The sequence below is a fragment of the Acanthisitta chloris genome, unplaced genomic scaffold, assembly GCF_000695815.1.
Source record: "Acanthisitta chloris isolate BGI_N310 unplaced genomic scaffold, ASM69581v1 scaffold37886, whole genome shotgun sequence".
NCBI classification, from domain to species: Eukaryota; Metazoa; Chordata; class Aves; order Passeriformes; family Acanthisittidae; genus Acanthisitta; species Acanthisitta chloris.
The window spans coordinates 16,137-36,911 of NW_008677226.1; the positions used below are offsets into that span (position 1 = coordinate 16,137).

The 20,775-nt window shown below is 40.6% G+C and overlaps 1 protein-coding gene across 1 annotated transcript in view; it reads right to left on the reverse strand.

Moving 5' to 3' along the window:
- LOC103803837 (calcium/calmodulin-dependent protein kinase type II subunit delta) overlaps positions 1–20,775 on the reverse strand; it is a gene marked incomplete at its 5' end in the record, with an annotated part of 28,555 nt that overhangs the window by 6,711 nt on the left and 1,069 nt on the right. The window contains 7 exons of the mRNA XM_009076413.1: positions 3,604–3,641; positions 7,910–7,952; positions 8,629–8,712; positions 9,406–9,528; positions 10,130–10,224; positions 11,127–11,210; positions 16,763–16,865. Coding sequence (XP_009074661.1) covers positions 3,604–3,641; positions 7,910–7,952; positions 8,629–8,712; positions 9,406–9,528; positions 10,130–10,224; positions 11,127–11,210; positions 16,763–16,865 — 570 coding nt within the window. The remainder of the gene's footprint in view (positions 1–3,603; positions 3,642–7,909; positions 7,953–8,628; positions 8,713–9,405; positions 9,529–10,129; positions 10,225–11,126; positions 11,211–16,762; positions 16,866–20,775) is intronic.

Below are 20,775 nucleotides of genomic sequence, written 5' to 3' on the forward strand. Positions count from 1 at the left end.
CAGTAGCAGCTTAATGCAAAATCTTAAGTGATATCCCAAATGAATGTTGTTGAATACACAATGAAAGCAGGTTAATCAAATTTCAGCTCCAATTTTGCCTGAGTAAGGAGAGCAGGTTTGGGTCCATACTCCCTTGGTGACAGCTCTACGGAAACAAACACAATCCATTATAGCTACTGCTGAAAACTGCAGGAAATACATTCAAACCTCCTTTAGTAAGATATAGAGAACCCAACATTCATTAGTAACAGCAGGGAGAGAGAAAGTCATTCAAAACTGTTATTTCCATGTAACCAGAGCTTGGTAAAAGCCTTTGAATCTTTGAGAGAAAACAGCAATTATCTGTACATGTTTTCTCTCTCACAGAACACAGATACATTAATATCTCAACACACATGGTATATTTTGCATGTATTTTTAACAGCATAGGGATATCATTCCAGAGGGAATAAAATATTTTCATAGGAAACAGTTGTTCTAAAGTTGATTTATGCTTAATTAGTGACCTTCTAGTTGTTGTTGTGAAGGAGAACTTTTATGCTAATGCATATTTTGCCAGAAGCCACTCTCTGAGGTCTGACAGCAGAGCAGGACAGACACACACACACGCTCCAAACAGCTGGGCATGAACATAGAAATCATTATGGGTCTTTTTTTCCATAGAATATAAAATATTTTAAGGAACAAACACTGTATCATGGGACTTAATCTTTCACATGGTACTTCCATAGCAAAATGTTAACACACACTTCAGGTTTGGGATCCTAGCAATACCCACACTGGACCTTTCTTTCTAGTGACCTTCCTTTGGACACCACTACCACTGATCCTGGCACTGAAATCCTGTGCTCACCCAAATAACAGACAAATTACATACATAACTGCTCAGACCTTATCAGCAGTCTTTGGTTCTTAAGGAGGGTTGTACTTCCCAGTGAAAGGTGTGGATCATAGAACCAAAGAATCACCAAGGTTGGAGGAGACCTCTAAGACTATTGAGTCCAACCATTAACCTGTCACTGCTGGAACCCCTAAACCCTCCAGCATCAGATCCAGACACCTCTTAAACACCTCAAGGAATGGTGACTTCACCACCTCCCTGGGCAATATTCCAGTGCCTGAACACCCTAACAGGTCTCTCCTAACATCTAATCTGACTCTGCCCTGTCTCAGCTCAAGGCCATTCCCTCTCGTCCTCCCTCCCCCTGACGGCAGGAGAGACATCTCCCACCTCTCCCCAACCCTGTGATGGAGCTGGAGAGAGCCATGAGGTCCTCCCTGAGTCTCTTCTCAAGGCTAAACAAACCCAATTCCCTCAGCTCTTCCTCATACGACATGTTTTTCAAACCTTAAATCATCCAGACCTGGATGAGCGATATTTGCCTTCTCTCTGCTGGCAGCAGCAGGCACAGCCCATCATCATGAACACCTCAAAGGGCAGATTCAAAACCATAACAAACAGGAATAGAGTAAGTTATCATGTGGGATCATAGAGGCTGAATGGACACAAGACTGGAGAGTAGATTGAGGAGGAAGGAAAGTTATTGAGACTGTCAGTTAGACATCCTGTGGCACAGTCCTGAGCTGTGGAGGAAGCTGGCTGGGAAACTGTAGTATGGAAAGGCTGGGAAATTGGCTGTTTCACTCCTGAGCATTTAGCATGGCATCTTGGGCTCTAGTGGCTCAGTTAATGCAATACTATTGCACTGTGCAACATGGTTTGTGCAATGTTTTACGGTATTAATACATTAGCTTTTAAGATCAGGAGGTTTTAAAAAGGAATAGAAAGCTGTTATAAGGTTACTATTTGGTTACTCTTCTTATTGACTAAGGACAGCTGCATTGGCTGATGTTACATCTACTTTGTTGTTTTCATATGTCCCCAGGTTAAAAAACCATTACAGACTTGCTTGAAAGAACTGCAGAACGAGTCACTGTGGATGGCATATAGCAACTGTAGGCTGAAAACTCACAAGGTTGGGCTTTAAAGTCTGGCAGCTTCTCACAGTATGTTAACAAAGCTAAATGCAACTGTTTGATTTCTAAGTGTGAACGTTTCACAGGAGGAAAAAAATCTGTCGATAAAGATCCTCACCATCATCTGAACACTCGAACTGGACTTCCTTTTCTGAATTGACCAGTCAGAGAGAAAGGAAAAGAAGAAAACGTGACTGGTTGGATTTGAAGTATCAATGCATGGAGTACAGTATATTTCTCTTTTGGCTTTTTGTTTTTTAAATCAGAAAAAAAGACAGCTTAAGCTGTAGGAAGGGGTGGAAAAATGCTATGAGTATACAGTATCTCAGTAACAGAAACGACAAAAACAGACTTCCCCAGGTGTAAATCTACTCCCTTTGCTCCACATGACCATGCAGACAAACAGCAGACACATAACAAGTACTGGAAACCAAAGTCTCAAATCCCAACAAGGGTAGGCAAAATTTTGGCAACAATTGTTTCCCATATTCTAATCGAAATTGAGATAGAACAAATACCACGTAGACCTGTAGGAGGAATGATATTTAGAAAGGAAAAGCTGGTCAGATAGAGTGCATAAAATTTATGTATTCCACAATGAGACATGGTAAGGGTTGTCCACAGGAGTGATGGAATATGTGCTTCTCCATGTGACTAAGACATCTACTACTGGCAGTGAGAAGCACCGAAATCATAGTGTACTCATGTCATTTTAGGCCAGGCTCATTTTTTTGATCAGAAAAGTGTGCATGTGTGGGAGAATAGGAACAAATATACCGTGAATCTTGTACTTAAGTATTTATAATGTTTTGTAAAACTAAGACATTAAGTAGAAAATTAAAACTCAGGTCAGAGACACTTCTGAGTGAACACACAGAACACAGAAGAATATCTTTTGATTCTCATAGTGAAAGCTTGAGGCATTATAGCATATTAGTCTTCAGGAGTCCTCTGAGAAAAGAAATAAAATAAATGTCCTGCTGAGTGAGTTTTTTTTCCAAGTATTTATCTAGAATGTTCACTTGTGCAGAATCTCTCCTCCTGCAGGATCTGGTGACGTGACAATAGGAGCTCTAAATCATGTACGAAAGCTGCCAAAATGTTCCCTTCTTAGCAAGGTCTCTTAGTCAGGATGAGCTGATTTGTTGAGATAGTAAACCCCTCAAGTTCTGCCAAATATAACAAGTACATCTGGCAGAATACACCTCATGTGGAGCCAAGCCTACCCACAAACTTTTGGTCTTCCATGAAACCCAATGAAAAGCCAAGGCGAAACAGAGAGGCAATAGAGCTGCAGATAGACACTGATGCCTACAAAGCTAACACACCCACCACCAAACATTGTGCATAAGTTAATTAATAACTCTGGGTCATTAATTACACAGTCATCCTTCATTAAAATAGCAAGAAAAGCATTTTCTCCAGTAGTTTTCTAGCTTCTATTTAATTCCTGTTTTTCAGGTGTTTCATTTCATTTTTAAGCTTTACCTGCTAGCATTAATGACTTCAAATAAGTAAGAAGCACTTATTAACAACTTCTCTAAAGGAAAGGAATAACAGCAATCAATTCTAAGACCTGGCAGAAGTTACAGATAGGTGGTGACTAATAAAATACATTTAACCTACCTTAACTCCATCTGGTTTCTTCAGCAAACTCTTGGCTGCTGTAAAAGGAGACAAAGAATTTCAGTGTCAGGTGGTTCCCCCTGAGCTTACCCAGCTGCACACAACCCCCACTGCCTCCCAGCTCCACAGACATTCTCAGCTTTTATTTCCTCCTTTTGTTCTCTAAGTATAGGGAATGCAATCTTTGAGAAACTACCAATACTTAAGATGATCAAACATCTGATTTAAAGTTGTAGGATAACTGTACTTAGACAAGGAGAGAGCTCCTTGGGCAGCAGAGAGGAAATGGAAGCAGGGTGAGTGTAAAAGCAGCAGCTTTGGGTATATTCATGTTTTCAACTGCAATGTATTTGTTGATGGGGATTGTTTTATCTGTTTGATAGTTTGATGTGACTATGAAGAAGTATTGTTCTGATGCAGGGACTTGCACCAGATGTTTGCAGAGCCCACTGATGTTATTAATGTGACAGGGACATAAAAATAACTTGCATCAGATCAGTAAGGTACCTAGAGATCGTGGTGAGGTGCAGTGTTATCTATCTGCTCCACCTTTAGGAATTTCCCACCAGGGCAGCATCAGTCTCCTTGCGTGAAAGGTCAAGGCAGTTGTAAATCAGAAGGGAAGGACAATTTGCTAGCAAAGTCTTGTTTTGGAGAGTTGTTTCCCAGTGGTCAAAAATAACAAATTCTAGGCTTTGCTTCAGCTTCTAATGAAGAAAACCTGCTATTTTCTGAGTCAGGGTGTACACTGATCACGTTTCTTCAAAGCAGTGAAGACTGATGGGCAAAACTTCATTTGCCATAATATTATTCCTGTGCTAGGCTTTCAATTCCACCACTTAAAACTGGCACCAAATCCCTCCAAACTGCTAAATTTGGAGGGCTAACGTGCAAGCAAGCACAGCTCAGCTCTGAACCTGAAAGCATTTCCAGCAGAAATACACACTGGCTGACCTACCAAATCCAAATGAACTATTCACTAAAGCGTAAATGCTTCGTGACTCACTGCCAAAGACTTGAAGAATAATAAATTACACAACAAGCCTGGCATTATTTGGGTTTGATTGCTGTTTATGACCCAATCTTCACTTCCGATCATATTTCACAGCTTGGGCTGTACGAAATTGCTGTGCTACATATAAGGGAGACAGTCCTGACATGGAGCTCCATCATAAGGATGGCAGTAATAAAAAACCCCAAACCAATTGGACCTTGTGAGCCTAAGGCTGCTCAGCCTGAGGGTATTTAAGTTTATGAATATGTAATTTACAGTTGAAGCTAATTCTTGTAATTGTGGCTTATTTTCCAAATGGGCTGTACGAAATTGCTGTGCTACATATAAGGGAGACAGTCCTGACATGGAGCTCCATCATAAGGATGGCAGTAATAAAAAACCCCAAACCAATTGGACCTTGTGAGCCTAAGGCTGCTCAGCCTGAGGGTATTTAAGTTTATGAATATGTAATTTACAGTTGAAGCTAATTCTTGTAATTGTGGCTTATTTTCCAAATGCATCGGCATTAAGTGCTCATTTTAGAGCACAGAAAATACAGGATCACTTCAGTGACTGCACAGAAATGACTGATGTCCATTATTATGTTGTTTACATGAAATAAAACCTGGAAAGTGAAGCCAGGTTAATGTTTATGATTTCATTAACATATCAGCCCTCTGAATGCAGTGTAATAATTGTGGACATCAGCCAACACTGCCATCAGAGCTCCCACAAGGCCCATGGCTTACAAATAAGATGAACAAAAATACATGCGCCTGTATTATGCAATAGGACTGCTGCATGTTTTTGTTCACAGAAATATGTGCGTAAATATTGAAAACAAACCATTTTCCATACATCTTTGATAAGATACACCTTGTTGCAATGTGTGCTTACAGGATCTGATGCAACAGGGCCTTAGCTTTTACGTCACCACAAATATTGTAGGCACTCCTTTAACTTGAGGAATGCATTTAGGGAAAGCAAAGGGAGGAGCTATTTCTGAAACATAAGGCCAGAAAACATAGAAGTTAACTGCTTTCAAAGCCTGTTTCATCCCCCCCAGCCCTGACACTGGCACAGGGTGCCCAGGGAGGCTGTGGCTGCCCCAACCCTGACAGTGCTCAAAGTCAGGTTGGATGAAGCTTTGAGCAACCTGCTCTGGTGGGAGGTGTCCCTGCCCAGGGCAGGGCATTGGGGCTGGATGATCTCTAAGCTCCATTCCAACCCCTAAAATTCTATGAAAATACGAGGAAACATACACTAATCCTTATAGGCTGCTGTAGGTCCTTTTGCTCCATTTGTGCATGAAACTTGTGAGTTCTTTCAATGCTGAGCAAACATTACACGTTCTATGTAAACAATTAAATGAAAGCCAGGAAAATGAGGGCACCAAAAAGCAATAACAACAAGTATTGTGTGTGTGGCACTGCCAGCATGTCCCTCAAAACGTGCCCGGGATGGATTACTATGCAGTATTTCATGTTGTAGGATGTATTCCGTACTCAACTGCCTCTGTTGGGTTTGGCTTGGAATGTAATTTTCGTAGTATTTTGATTCATCTTTCTTTAATCACAGATACTGCATACAAATCAAATATTGAAAGAATTTGCAGGAGCAAAGCAATCAGCATATTCTAAATTAAGCCCACAATGAAAGATTTCTTGCAACTACAAGCAAGAGCTATAAATAAAACCTAAGGCAGCACTAATAGGCCAGAAAGCAGGCTGGAAAGAAATGCTGTTGTGACAACATGGAGAAATTAAAGTGATTGAGGACAAACAGCAATTTGGATTTAGAAGAGGAAAAAAGAAGTTCCTTTCACGTGCTGAGGGTCTTACCTCACAAGAAATATACATTCCACATAAAAGGAAGAAAAAAAAGGAAAATAAAACACTTTTATAACCACATCTTTATGGACAAATGACCTCCCAAAGCATGCTTGGCAATGAAATACAATGAATGAACCAAATGGAAAAATCAAATGTCACCAAGAAAAAAATACAGGTCATTATGGTGTAAAACAGGAGGTGACGGGTGAAAAAAAATCCAAAAACAAAGCATAAAACAAATCCTGTTGGCTTTTCATGCTGAAATACTGTTTAAAACTACTTCAACTTTGACTGTTCATGGAAGTTGAATTTGATCCTTACATGTATAGACAGTGACAGTCATGGAAAGGGATGAGGATGATTTATTTGTTGGATATTTAACAGTCATTCACTTTTACAGGGTGTGCAGCCTGCAGCATTCCCACCTTTAAATGAGCTGGCAAACACTGGGGATTCATTAGGCATCAGCTCAAAGGAGCTGAAGTAAATGCAGCCTTCTGTGTTTAGGTGTGTATTAAATAAAGGCACTTAACTAAGAAAGAAATTGTATGTTAAGCACAATGCAAATTGAACAAGTTGTTCTGGCATTCACGATTATGCAATTTTTTTGGATGAGTCAGTGCTTATTATTACTCAAAACATGCCCAAAGCACTATCATGTTTTTGTCTGTACAGTAATTTATGTTACACTCCAACAGTTGCATCATAGAGGAGGAGGGTATGTACAATCATGGATTTTTAAAGCTGGTGTTCTTTTTCATCATTCACTCAAAGTCTCTAATGGAAAAACGACAAATTCAACATAGCATCAAGATTTTGGCAATAGTGCTATGGAGGACAATTCTAACTCTGCTAACAGCAAGTGCAACTTTTGCTATTCTATTTGTTTAGTATAAAGATCCAAATCTTCAGGGATAACACTACAGAATGATTTCATGAAGGGGAAACAAATGTTATAATATCCAGCTAGGCACTGCTAGGCATTACAAGAGCAGGAAAAGGACGACTCATGTTACTACATTTCTTATTTCTTAGCACAGCAATAAAGAAATGGAGGTGCATTACTTTAGTTTTAATACAGGATGTAAAAGAATCATGGAATGACAGTTCACATGTATAAAAATAAGTAAGATTTCAATGTGGTTTGGTGACACTTATGCATGTGGAGTTATATGCATCACTTTCAATTCTCCTCCACCAGAACAGGCAGAAAAACACTGTCCATCTTTTGACAGGTAACAACCAAAATACAGGGAAGGAGCTCAAATTCTACTGAAAAATTAGACTAGAAGACAATCTCTTTGGCTGAAATAGTTTAAATTCTCATTTACTTCTTCAAAGGAAACAACTTCAGAAATATCATATTTAGATGCTCCTGTATAACAAAGATCTTTGTGTACTGCTGAATCCTAATTAGACCTTAGTCATGACAGACATCAAAGCATAAGTACTGTATTAATCTGTCGCTCAGTGAACATACCTGAGAAATTTCTGGTAGCCAGCATTGTGGTCAGAATGGCCCCCTGTGTGCACACACATTTGCTCAAATTAGCATCACACTCGTGTAAAGTTCTGCACGTGAACGAGACACAACCGAAAACAAAACGCGCGGAAGTGACATCAGTTACTGAACCAGCCCTGGAAGAACAGATTGTCTGGGCATTACCTCTCACCCACCAGGCCATGAAAGCATAAACTGTGGTTTAATCTTCAGCACACACCTATCAGCAATCTTGATAAGCTCTAATATTTCCCAGTTGTGAGCACACAATGCATAAGCCACAAGTGCTCCCAGGCACAGCAGTTACATGGCTGAATATGACAGAGACTTTACTGACATCTTTAGATTCATTTTTTAGGGAGGAATAGAAGATTATTTGTAATGTACAAACAACACTAGAAATGTTCACATCTGTAAAAATTTCCCATCAGGCCAGGAAAAAAAGAAAGGATAATCCAAAAGAATAACCTTAAGGATTTTCCTTCACCAAAATATTTTAAATGTCTAAATGAAGCTGATTGTTATTATTTTGAATACAAAATATGCTAAATTCTATTCACCTTCATGAAAAGTCTAAGATCCTCGTGGCAAAAATTGACCATTTATCAATAGTTCAATTAAGCGTAATATGCAGCAAAAATGTGCTTAGGGACCATTTGTTTTATATGTGGAACATGAGCACAAGTTTTCATTCTTACCTTTAGTTTTCTTCTTGCATTGAATTTCTTCAAGCAATCTACAGTCTCTTGTCTGTGCATCATAGAGGCAACAGTCGAACGTTGCTAGGAGAAGAAGAGAAGAACAATTTTAAGACACCCAACAAGCTGTTTGGCAGTTTATTTACTCTACAACACACATATTACAACCCACATGGTCCAAAACTTGGGTGTTTATTTTCTACCTCATCTGACATTGTGCAGACCTCTACACATGTGGGAAAATTCCAAAGCAACAAAACTGAGGTCTCATTTTACTCAGCCTTTTTCACCTGCAAAGTCCTCTTTAGAAGTCACAGTGTGGAATACACTGAGAATTGGAGAGCAGCCCTGGATGCAGGAGCAACCAGGCAGCCTCTGCTACCTGAAAATTGACTTCTAAAATGCTTTTCATTTCCTGTCTTTACAGTTCATGCCTATCATAATGGTCACAGGGAAATGAAGAAGCAAAGTGCTATCTAACTCAAAGTTACATTTTTGTAAATGAGTTTCACTTAGAATTTAAAACAACACTCTAATTTTGGCAGGAACTTCTGCACCACAAAGTCAGGGCAAAGGAGTTATTTCTGCAACAATCTTATCCCAGGTTGAGATCTCAACATTCACCACTATTGACTTTATCTGTGTAATTACAACTTTACACCCCCTAGTTCCATAGCTGCATGAGTAAGGACAAAAGTTACCCTCCAAACACCTTTGCTATATGCTGAACTAAACAATAACTCAAATCACCCTGTTAAACCTGTGGAAATTACTTACACAGATCCATGGATGCTTTAGTGCTTCTGATGCTGTGATACGTTTCGCTGGGTTGATAGTGAGCATTTTATTGATAAGGTCTTTTGCCTCAGGAGTCACTGTGTCCCATTCTGGGGAGGGGAACTTCAGAGAAAAATACACATGGGTATATTATCTTCTGTAATCTCTAAACAATTTTACCTAAGGATCCAGTACTGGATTCAAAGAAGAGCTTAAAAATCATAAGGTTCTGTTTTTTCCCTCTTCATCATTCACAAGTTACTTAAACCTGAGGACCAACAGACTCTTTTCTGTTTAACACAATATAAATAGATGATGGTGCAAGGTCTATATTTAGGAAGTTGTAGACTTCTTAGAAACAATTTGGAATAACTGATGGAGTTTAGAGTCACTGGTTGAAGTGATAAACCCCAAGGGAAAACACAGGCCCCTGGGAGGTCACAGAGGCCACAAGAGGCTCACCAGGATAACGTCAGCTTATTTGATGTATACAAGGAGCAGACAATGAAAGCTTGGAGCCATAGGCAAATCAGCTTTAAATTGGCATAGGGTGTTCCCATCTCAATCAGGTTCAAGTTATTAAAGCAACTTTAGCTATTTTGAGTGACTCTAAGATCATCAAGACATAAAAATTAGGAAACCATTCCAATTTCACTTTTCACTCTAGGAAACTCCTACTCAGAGGTACAATTACAAATAGCTGAATAGACAGCATGGTACATACATCATAAGCACCAGCCTTGATCTGCTGGTAGAGCCTGTGCTGGTCTTCATCCCAGAATGGAGGGTATCCCACCAGGAGGATGTACAGAATGACTCCTGCAGAAGATTCACAGCACCATTAAGGAATTTCAAGATACAAACTCCAGAAATTCACTTAGTACCTAACAACCATGTAAAACAAAAGGCTCAAGAGTATCATCCAAGTCACTGGAAAATACTGCACTTCCTCCTGGAGAAAACAGTACATGTGGGGTTCACAAGAGAACCTCTTATGGGCAATCATGAGCACCATAGATCAGGAATACTGGAAATATTTATCTAACTGCAGAAATAATATTCCATGATTCTGGATGTTTGAGGAAAATGCATTTATTACTTCTGGTTTTATCATGGCTAGTAGTGGTGTCTGTAAGATTGTGTTTTGACTCATCTCATGCAAAGAAAATTTGGGCAACTCAGTTTATCTGTATAAGTATATGGTCAATAGGAAATTAAACGACCACCTGCTGTTCTTACAGAGATGGTTCTCTGTTACTGAAGAACTGCTTCCATAAATACAACCAAATAAGGATTGTGGGTAGAAGTACAACAAGGAAAGCAGCCACTGTTTTCAGCTGGGTACCTGCCAGTACCTCACACTACACTGCTTCAAGAATTGGGTGATAAATAATTGCTCTGTACTCTAGTTCACAAAGCATTTAATTCTGCAGTTTAAACCTGCAGTTGTGGTGTGTTGGTCAGCTCATATTTTAGGCTGCTTGTGAACCAAAACTAAGGCTCAGCTCACAGGGTGAACTGTTACCCTTTCTAATTATTCAGGCATCACACACCTGCAGCTGTAGAATAACAGAAAATCCAATGACCTCCATTGAAAATTAATACTGAATTTCATTAAATGCCCATTTTCTGATGCAGAATATAATGCAATCTGGACATCATTTCTCACCCTTAAAACACTTCACAGTGGACTGAACACATCTTTCAGAGTAATGTCTTACCACATGCCCACATATCCACAGGTTTGCCATAAGGATCTTTCCGTAACACTTCTGGGGAAAGGTATCCTGGGGTACCAGCAAAGCCTGCCAAAAGCCAAGGAATTATTGTCAAAAGCTGTATGTGCTCTGCAAAAGTCAAGTGACGTTCACCTCAGCCCACAAGACACAGGACATCATCTCCCAAGTCATCAACCACGAACTGCTTGATTTGGAAATTTGCTTTTTATGGTACATCACCTAGAAGGATCAATAATGGGAACACTTGTGCAGAATAAGAGCATCCCTGTCTGCCATCATGTCTGGTAGAGGCACTGACCTGCTAATAAGCAGCTCTGTAGAAAGGACCTGGGAGTTCTGGTGGACAACTAGCTATCCATGAGCCAGCCCCTATGGCTAAGAAGGCCAATAGGATCCTGGGATGCATGGGGAAGAGCATTGCCACCAGGTCAGGGAGGTGATCCTGCCTCTCTACTCAGCCCTTGTATGGACACACTTGGAGCGCTGTGTCCAGTTCTGGGCTCCTCAAGACTAGAGGGACATGGAGCTCCTGGAGCAGGTCTAGCAGAAGGCAACAAAGATGCTGAAGGGACTGGAGCACCTCAGTGATGAGGAAAGGCTGAGGGAGTTGGGGCTGTTCAGCCTCGAGATGACTGAGAGGGACCTCATTGATGTACTCAAGTACATGAATGGGAAGTGCCAAGAGGATGGATCAGGCTCTTCTCACTTGTGGAAACCAACAAAGTGGGAGGTAAGAGCAAAGGAAGTTCCACCTGAATACAAGGAAGAACTTCCTTTCCTGTGCAGTCACTGAGCACTGAACAGATTGCACAGAGAGGACATGGATTCTTCCTTAGTGGAGATACTCAAGAACTTTCTGGACCCAACCCTGAGCCATGTGCTCTGGGCTGGCCCTGGTTGAGCAGGGAGGTGGGACCAGATAATCCATTGTGGTCCCTTCCAACCTGACTCTGTGATTATGATTCTGTGACTTCCAGGAGTGAGATGCAAATACCTGTGGCTCAGGGTCAAGGTGAAAATTCAGCAGAGTAGGGGAAATGTGGAAAACATTATGTGAATGATTCCCTTGAAGATATTAACTGAATGGCAGAAAATTTCACACCATGCATGCCAAAAACTGTTACTGGGTATTTTTAATCATTAGCCTAATTTAGGCTGTTTTAAAATAGAACCAACATATAAAAATTGAGACTGTAAAGATGACTTGGATGGGATTTCTGGGAGTCCACCAGCTGTCAGCTGTGAAGGTTGTTACCACACACAGAGCACTTCCTCTGACATTTGTGGGGGATTAATTAGCAAAGCAAAGGGGCACCTAAGCTACAATATCATAACTGTAAGGAGCATTTAAGGAGTTCTGTTGAGTGGTATGGGAGGGCAGGTTTCTGAGTAAACAACATACAGAAAAGTGATTAAATCATTTAGAAGGAAGGAAAAAAAGAGTAATCAAAATTCTTCACACAGAAATGGAAACTCAATTCAGCCAGATGGTGGTAAAGTAAGTGTTCAGAGACATACAGGCTTAGCTTTCCAAATAACACAATTGGGTTTTACTTAGGATGAAGCCCACCAAACCCAGGGCTCAGCCTTAGCTGTTTGTATTTCTCACAGCTACTGCTAATCTGATCTTCTCACTGCAAACTTCATTTCTGTGGAGTTGTTCCACTTCTGGCAATCTCCTCACAGAAGTTTACAGAAGCATCTCTGAAGCAATCTAGCCTTTAAAATTTATATGTTCTTCATCCTTTATTCATTACCAACAGTGCTGCTTTCTCTAAGCAGAAATGCAAAATGTAGGTATAAATGTTACTTTTCTTAGGACGCTGTAAAGGATAAAAACTTAATGACCACTAACAGTCTGTGCCATTTCAATGAGTGTGAGTGTTCTTCCAAGCATCTTTGCCTAAAATAAATGCATGAAAGGTGAGAATTCAGTGGCTTTTATGCAGGACCACATGTCACTTGTGCAATACCAACTTGGATTCCACAAGACTCATGAGAGACGGTGATAATATATGAAGTGTATGGCAAATCATTTGGAGTGGGAAGAGGAAATGAAGGAACTCATTCTGTATAGTCTACTGAGGAAAGAGCTAAAACATGGTCATGAAAAACAAGCCTGTTTTTTGCAGTCTCCTGATATGAGAGCTATGAATTGTTTAGGAGTACTATCATACAGGAAACACATCTTAAGCTCTTTGGAGAAGCTGAAATATAGATGTTCTAAGTAGCTTTAAATAGAGTGCTGTTTCGTAGCTCTTCTTGGCTGTAGTGCTCTACATTAGTATTTTTGCTCATTTTAAAGGGAAGGTAAAGTTGTCTTGACTTTAAAACTTAGCACAGCTCAATGAACATTACTATGCATCACTTGCAAATAAACTTGAAAGAGAAAATAAATAAAGCACCTAGCTAACCTTATCTAATTATATACAGAATGAGTCTAAATAGAAATAATTGCCATAGTTTTAGTACATAGAATCATACAATGGTTTGGGTTGGAAGGACCTTAAAGATCATCTAGTCCCACCCTGTGCCATAGGCAGGGACATCTTTCACTAGCCCAGGTTGCTCCAAGCCCTGTCCAACCTGGCCTGGAACACTTCCAGGGATGGAGCAGCCACAGCTTCTCTGGGCAATCCATGCCAGTGCCTCAGCACCCTCACAGGGAACAATTCCTTCCTAATATCCAACCTAAACCTACTCTTTGAGTTTGAAGCCATTCCCCCTGTCCTGTCACGACATGCTCTTGTAAGTAGTCTCTCTCCAATATTCTGAGTGGTTTAAAGAAGCAAACACAGAAGGATACACAGTCATGATCTCAGTGAAACAGAACATACTAAACAGTTAACTTATTTATCAGATAAACTTATTTATCAGATATTTATCAGATAAAACAGTTAACTTATTTATCAGATAATTCTGTTCAGAGGGACCCCAAGTAAGTGTGTACTCTTCAGAAAACTACTGTTAATAGTAGGAACTACTTCAGCTAGGGCACCTGCAAAGCTGGAAACTGACTGTACAGTATGTAGAAAAGAATGAATCACCTTGTACTCCTATCACTGTGTGATTTAAGTGACCAGAGATTTAAGTATCCAAAATCAATGCTGTGCTTTTGGTGAGTTTGCTGGGGCATGGGCACATGAGATGTCACTCAGCCTAAATAACTAACAGTCTCAAACCTTCCTTATGCAAAGATTATATTTACCCTTGACTTGATAAATGGTGAGCACCTCTCTTGAATCAAAACTTGCTGAAGGTCATCTGTAATCCCACAACATAAAGAGCAACTCCATCACCTGCAGCGAGGGGCAGAGTCACCTGCCTGACACCTTCCCAGCACATTAAACATCTGCTAACAGGGTGGAAGGTTTCCACTAAGCCCTGTAACACTTTCTACAAATAGACAATGAAGAAATTTGTTTTACAAACATGTAAACCCTCAAAGAATTCTGTGTATTCAAACACAGAGCTCGAGCCAGTTTCCTGCTGTGACAGAGAAGGGACCATCACACCAGAGGACTACACCCTAAAAAGGGGGGGAAGAAAGGAAAAAAGAAAGAAAACCATACTGATGCAGAGCTATCATTAGAATCAGAACATGCCATGGGCCACCAAGTCCTGCAGAATCCAGTGGAAAGCAGAAAAATCTTCTGGAAGACACTGAGAAAAAGTTCAAAACACTGAGTACTTTGAAGTTCATGTTCTGCCCTGTTCAAGCAGTCCCAAAGCTGAAGGAAGACACTCAGACCACTATGGAAAGGCTTGCCAGAGGAAGCTCCAAGAAAGGTACAGAACCTACTAATCTTATCAAGTACCACATTTTTTATAGAAAAAGAGCCACATTAGACTACTTTGTTTTTATTACCTTGCTGACTCTTCCTTACACATATACTTTGAAGACATTCTGTTCACTTCTGTCAAGTTCTCGTGATAGTGAGTCTAAACCAAACACTTCACAAGAAGCAAATGACCAAAAAATGAAGTGCAAGGCTTTAGAGGGAATTGGAACCTCCTCTGCATCATCTGTAGCCACAGTATGTACAGAAAATCCCCCTGAAGTCAAGTTCAATCTGCTGCTTTTTTTCCTGAGACGCTTCCTGTTTACCTGATGTTTTTGTCATTGTCACAAATCACTTGTGTTTTGCCTTGTTCCTATTGCACTCCTGTTGTACTGGTCTGCTCGTTGATGTGCAAGAGCAATCTCCTGTGCCTTTGTGGATTACTGGAATCCATTTATATAAAGGCTGGGATTTAAAACAACAGGCTAGCTTATCAAGCTGCCAACATATGTCCAACAGCACTGCCTGGGCAGCTACATGTAGTTATAGCCTCCACTGCAAACACTCTCCCTCTCCACTCACTGCCTGCACCAAAACCTTTGTGCTTTTATTCCAACCTTGACAGCAAACTCACAGTCACTTTATTCCATTTTAGCTGCACTTTCTAGCTGCTCTTAGGGATAACAGGTAGCTGCTATAAATATTTTATTCTGTGTTTTTTTCCCACCTGGGATTTACAATAAGTTTTGTCCCATGCTTCACATCTGTTCAGAGGGTGATGTGACAGATTTGTACACGTCCTATTGTTTAAAATGATCAGTATTAAATATTTTCCACCACTTTCCTTTGGGCACCTGTTAACTGTAGCAAGTAATCTGTAATTAGTATCTGTCTACAGCTCCAGGTACTCAAGCCCTTTATTTCTTCCATTCAAGTCATATTCCAAAGTGCTTCAGAATAAAATCTCCAGGTGTTCCCAACTGACACAGAACTGCTCAAACTGTTTTGATGACTGGGCAGGTACACTCAGTAGTATTAACCTACTGTCTTACTCCTCAGTCACCTGAACACCTGATGGGAAACCACCCACCTCTCTCCCAGGCCCTATTCTCATCCTTCCTTCCTCTAGATACACAGGAGAAAGTGGGGGGAAAAGGGGCTAGTATGCACCTATGTCAAACTTACAGGCTGACAGAAGCTAGAACAAGCTAGGAACCAAGAAACTAAGTTTTTCAGGGTCAAGAAATGCCAGTGGCACTTAGACTTCCTGCAAAGGGACATTTGTAAAACTATATTTCCTAGAAGCATGGATTAACACCCCTCTCTCTCCATCCCACCCTGGATCAGTACTGCTGTGCTGGCAAAATCCCCAGTATAAACACTGTTGGGCCGATGTCTTTGGTGCTGTGTGATGAGGTTGTTTACCTTTGCCAGTGAAGAGGAGGCTATGAAGCACAGCCATGTCCTATCTAAGCAAGCTCTGAGGTTTGGAAATGTAGCCATAGGTCATTTTTGAAGAGTTGGAGAATTTATCTTTAGGGTTTTTTTTTTTCTGATTTTGTTTGTTTTATTTGTCTATTTGTTTTTTTTAAACAAATAATATCTGTTGTCCAGCTCTGTTCAATGCAGTGAGAATTACAGTTAACATCCTTCCTGGAGAAAAAGATCTAAAACATAGTCAGCAGTAGGGACTGAACTATGGACCAAAACACCCCTTAAAGCCACATATCAAGTAGTCACACAGCTGCATGTATAACCCTGTGGTGAGAACTGGGTGGTTTGAGAGGCTTAATGGCTATGCTGAATAAGTGGTGAGGAAAAAAAGTATTTACTTACCAAACCAAGCCTGTTGTTCTCCCTGGACTTCTATAGCCAATCCAAAGTCTGCCAGTTTTACTGCTGCTCCCTTGGATTTGCTAGCTAGAAGTAAGTTCTCAGGCTTTATTCAGAGAAAGAAAAAAATTGAGATGAAAAGATAAATAAATACATTTTAGACAGGTTTTCACTTAGTTTTAGTTATGGTAGTCTGGAAAAGAACAAATACTTAGAGGAGTGAAAAAGGGAATAAAACACATGAGTTTCCTCCATGAAATTGTAAAATTTGCAAGTTCCCATTCCTACTTGGAAAGAACCACGAGGCCTGTGCACAGCCTCCATGAGCCCATGGCAGCAAGGCTAAGGACAGTGTGGAGAGAAGGTTGGCCAGGATGGGCATATAAAACTGTGACACCCACGTGTGCAACAGGACAAACCAGAGATTCCCAAGCACTTACTGGAAACCTGTGGCAGAGGCTCCCCAAAAGACAGGGATTCTTTGGTGATTAGCCTACTCTATGTAGTTTGCAGGATTAGGCAGCTCTAACTGTCAAACGTCAATATTTTCATGACATTTTAACAATAAGAGCCTATCATTCTGTTTGTATTTCGAGGGCAGGTGTGTTTGCATTGCAAATCTTGCAGCAAAACCAGCATGCCCACCTGTGCCTGCAGAGAGACTATCAGAAATAACAATGACAGTTAGGGAAAGTTCCTATTTTGCTTTTCTCTTAGGGTGCGTTGGTCTCATCTGAGATCAAATGCTCCATTCGCACAATTAAGGGAGAAGGATATGAACATAATCATGTTCATACTGCTGCTCCTAACGTATCCTTTTATCTGCAGTTAGCAAATCCATTAAGTGCAAATTGCCCAAAGACAGTTTGATAGCATGAATGTTTACTTTCAAAACCTAAATAACTTATAAAACACTGTAGAATCCAGTGTATCATTTCAGAGATATGTGACTCTGAGAGTATTTTCTTCCCATTTCCTTCTTTCCTATCTCAATGATCTTTTAAATCAGGTTTTGTTCTACATTTACAGAATAACAAAACCTCACTTTCAAGGGTATTGCTGTGAGCCTTCAGCAGCAATTTTTGTAGTGGTCTATGATAAAGGACTTCCCTCTATCCAGCCTGGCACTGGAGACCCAATCCTGCAAACTCTTAAGTGTGTATTCCAGGTTAAACCCAGCAGCAATCATATCATTTCCACAGGACTATTTGAGTGATTACAGTTAATCCCATGCAGGTACTGAGTTTGGAAACAGTTAAGATCATAAGCTGCTTTCAGCCAAAGCTATCTTTAATACATGTCAGGTATCCAGCAAAATATGCTTGAGCCTAATTAAGACCTCAGCCACTGTGATACCTCTATTAATTAACAACATGGCTGGCCCTGACAAACTCTTTGGTCTAAAGGTGCTTTTTTTCCCCCTCTCATCAAACTGTAAAGGAGCATCTTATTGGCAAACACTGTTCTCTCACTCATCCCTTTGTTGGCATGTCATGGAATAGACAGTGTTAAAAACCTTTCATCAACAGTTACTTGATGAATCTTCTATTTCCACATGATTTAAAATTGAGATTAAGGTTTTTCAAAACAAAATATAATCTTTATAGTCACTTTAATTATCAGTAACCACCTCAACTGTACAATATCAAACACTGAGTTGTCTGAGTTCTCCACATAGCTGAGGACTATTCTCTAGGTTCATGATTTTAACAATGTCACCCTCCTTGTCATTTAACACACCAATTTCAACCTACAGTCACATAGTTCTGGCAGGTTTCCTATAAGAGTGAGAGAAGTTCACACTAAATCATTCCTGGAATGCTGTTCTTATATAAACCTCTTAAAGCAGTGGATGATCCTGTTTGGTCATGACCTTCAGGCAAGCCAAAAGCAGTGAAAAGCCTCACCCTCTTGGATGACATGCAAGCACTACCCCACCGAGCACACATGGGATTCCATTCAACACAGCAGCTCTGTGTTTCTGCTGCTCTTGGGGTACTTTTTGTTGGTTCTTTTTCCCTCTTGGGATTTTGGTTTTAAGTTCCATTAGGTGTCTTTGGTCTGCAGAAATACCCCTGTCCCAGGTGAGTGTGTTCCACCAGAAGCTGAAGCAGGATTCCTGGTTTACTCCCATGCCAAAGACAACAGCCTCTTGGGCAATGCTGTGTGGGTCTGTGCACTTAACCGACATGCAGCTGTCGTTTGAGGCTGAGGAGAGGCATGCTGGCTAATTAGCATGCATTAACTTGGAATGGCTGCAATTACTTGGAAAACATTAACATCCCAGTGTGGGCCAGGCAGGGCTCTGGATTCCATAGTGTCACCTTGTGTTCCCAGGCAATGGGCTGCAGTCAAGCATGCACAATGGCACTCTTAACTACTAAAATTACTTACAAATGAATTAATGTGAGTTATGGCATATTTTTCCAAAGGTCTTTAATCTTTAAGACATCAAGTACTTATGTGTTTGTCCTTGAATATAACCAGACCATCCACTTTTCGAGGGTCATAATCACCTGAGCAGAACTGGAATTCCTACCTGGAAGTGCCCTTTTACCAGCTGTTAAAGACAGGTTGCCACTAACAGGCTGATATTTTTCCGGATCTAGGATCCACCACCATTCTGACTCATGGCAATGATTGAAAACAGAGCATCACAAGCACTTCTGCAGATCACAAGAGGCTGTGAAAGCTCTGCTCCATTTGCTACTAAATTACGCTAGGAGGAAAGTAAATAAAGCAAGATCATCCAAACTCTCCTCTCATTGCCCTCTCCACCCCCAAACACTCCATCAAATTGTGGACTGAGTTATAGGAAAAAAATCCCTCAAGTTTTGCAGTTTAAGCATCCATGCCAGCCCATAACCACTTTCTACATGTCTTGCTGTTCTGGGCTTGAGCCTTGGCATCTTCTTTTTGGCACACAGAGTTCTGCTGGGATTTCACCACAGTCTTTCATCTCATTCTCTGGTTTCTTTTGCTTTTGCCACAAAGTAGTGACTGAAGAAGGAAGGTTTTCTGCCTCCTCAAGTTTTCACTTTCAGAAATGAAACTGGGCACTGCAGCTTGGCAGGAACAGTTTTTCTCACACTGTTTTTTCAATCCATCCTGGATCTGCCAGGATAAGAAATCCACACATGGTCTGAAGCAAGGAACATCTGGATCCAAGGCATTTCCACAGGAAAAAAAAGATGTTTTCTGTGAATGTATCAAAAGTGCTATAAAGAATCCCTTGTTCTGACAGCTTGCATGGCTACAATCCTGGTTTTCACATTCCTTTTGATGTATGGAGATGTATGGTGAGCAGGAATTGCAGCTGGACAAATCTGACATCCTTCCATTTAAACTCCTTCCATGTTATTCAGCTGCCATGCAAGATTTATGGATTGGATAGAGACTTGTCAGTCTCCTGTTATACAATTGTGACACAGGGAAATCCAGGAGTGCAAAAGGGGTAGAGGATTTTGGGTTTGCATCTGTGAAATCCATCCTGCCCTCTCAGCTTTGGGAGCATAACCCTTTATGTTCCCGGAGGACAACAACAGAGACTTTATAAACTCAGATAACAGTTGTTTATTTGGGATTGAAGGATGGCAAGAAAGACAATGGCATTCTGATTCCAACATTATTACTAATGATAACCACTAGAAAGCTCCTATCCTAGGAGGAAATCCCTGCTCCCCATAACTCATTCAGAAAGGAAAACAAGACACCAAGAAGCTGTGCCAGAAGGGATTAGTGTGTTTCTCTGTCTTAGCCCACATGCCATTTCTTCTCTGCCCTAATAAAGGATCTGGTAGTTCAGAGAGCGCCTTTCCATTTGATTTCAAAGTAAACAATCTTCTTTTCCTTGAGGACCATGAAGCCCAAGTGCCCAAATTAAGCCCTATCCCCATCCACAGCGCTAGTTTACTGCCAGCTCTGGGACAGCCTTGTGTCTCTGAGCTTCACAGTGAAACAGAATGATCTTGATTTGTTTCTTGCCATGCCAACATGCTCTAAATGCGGAGAGCATT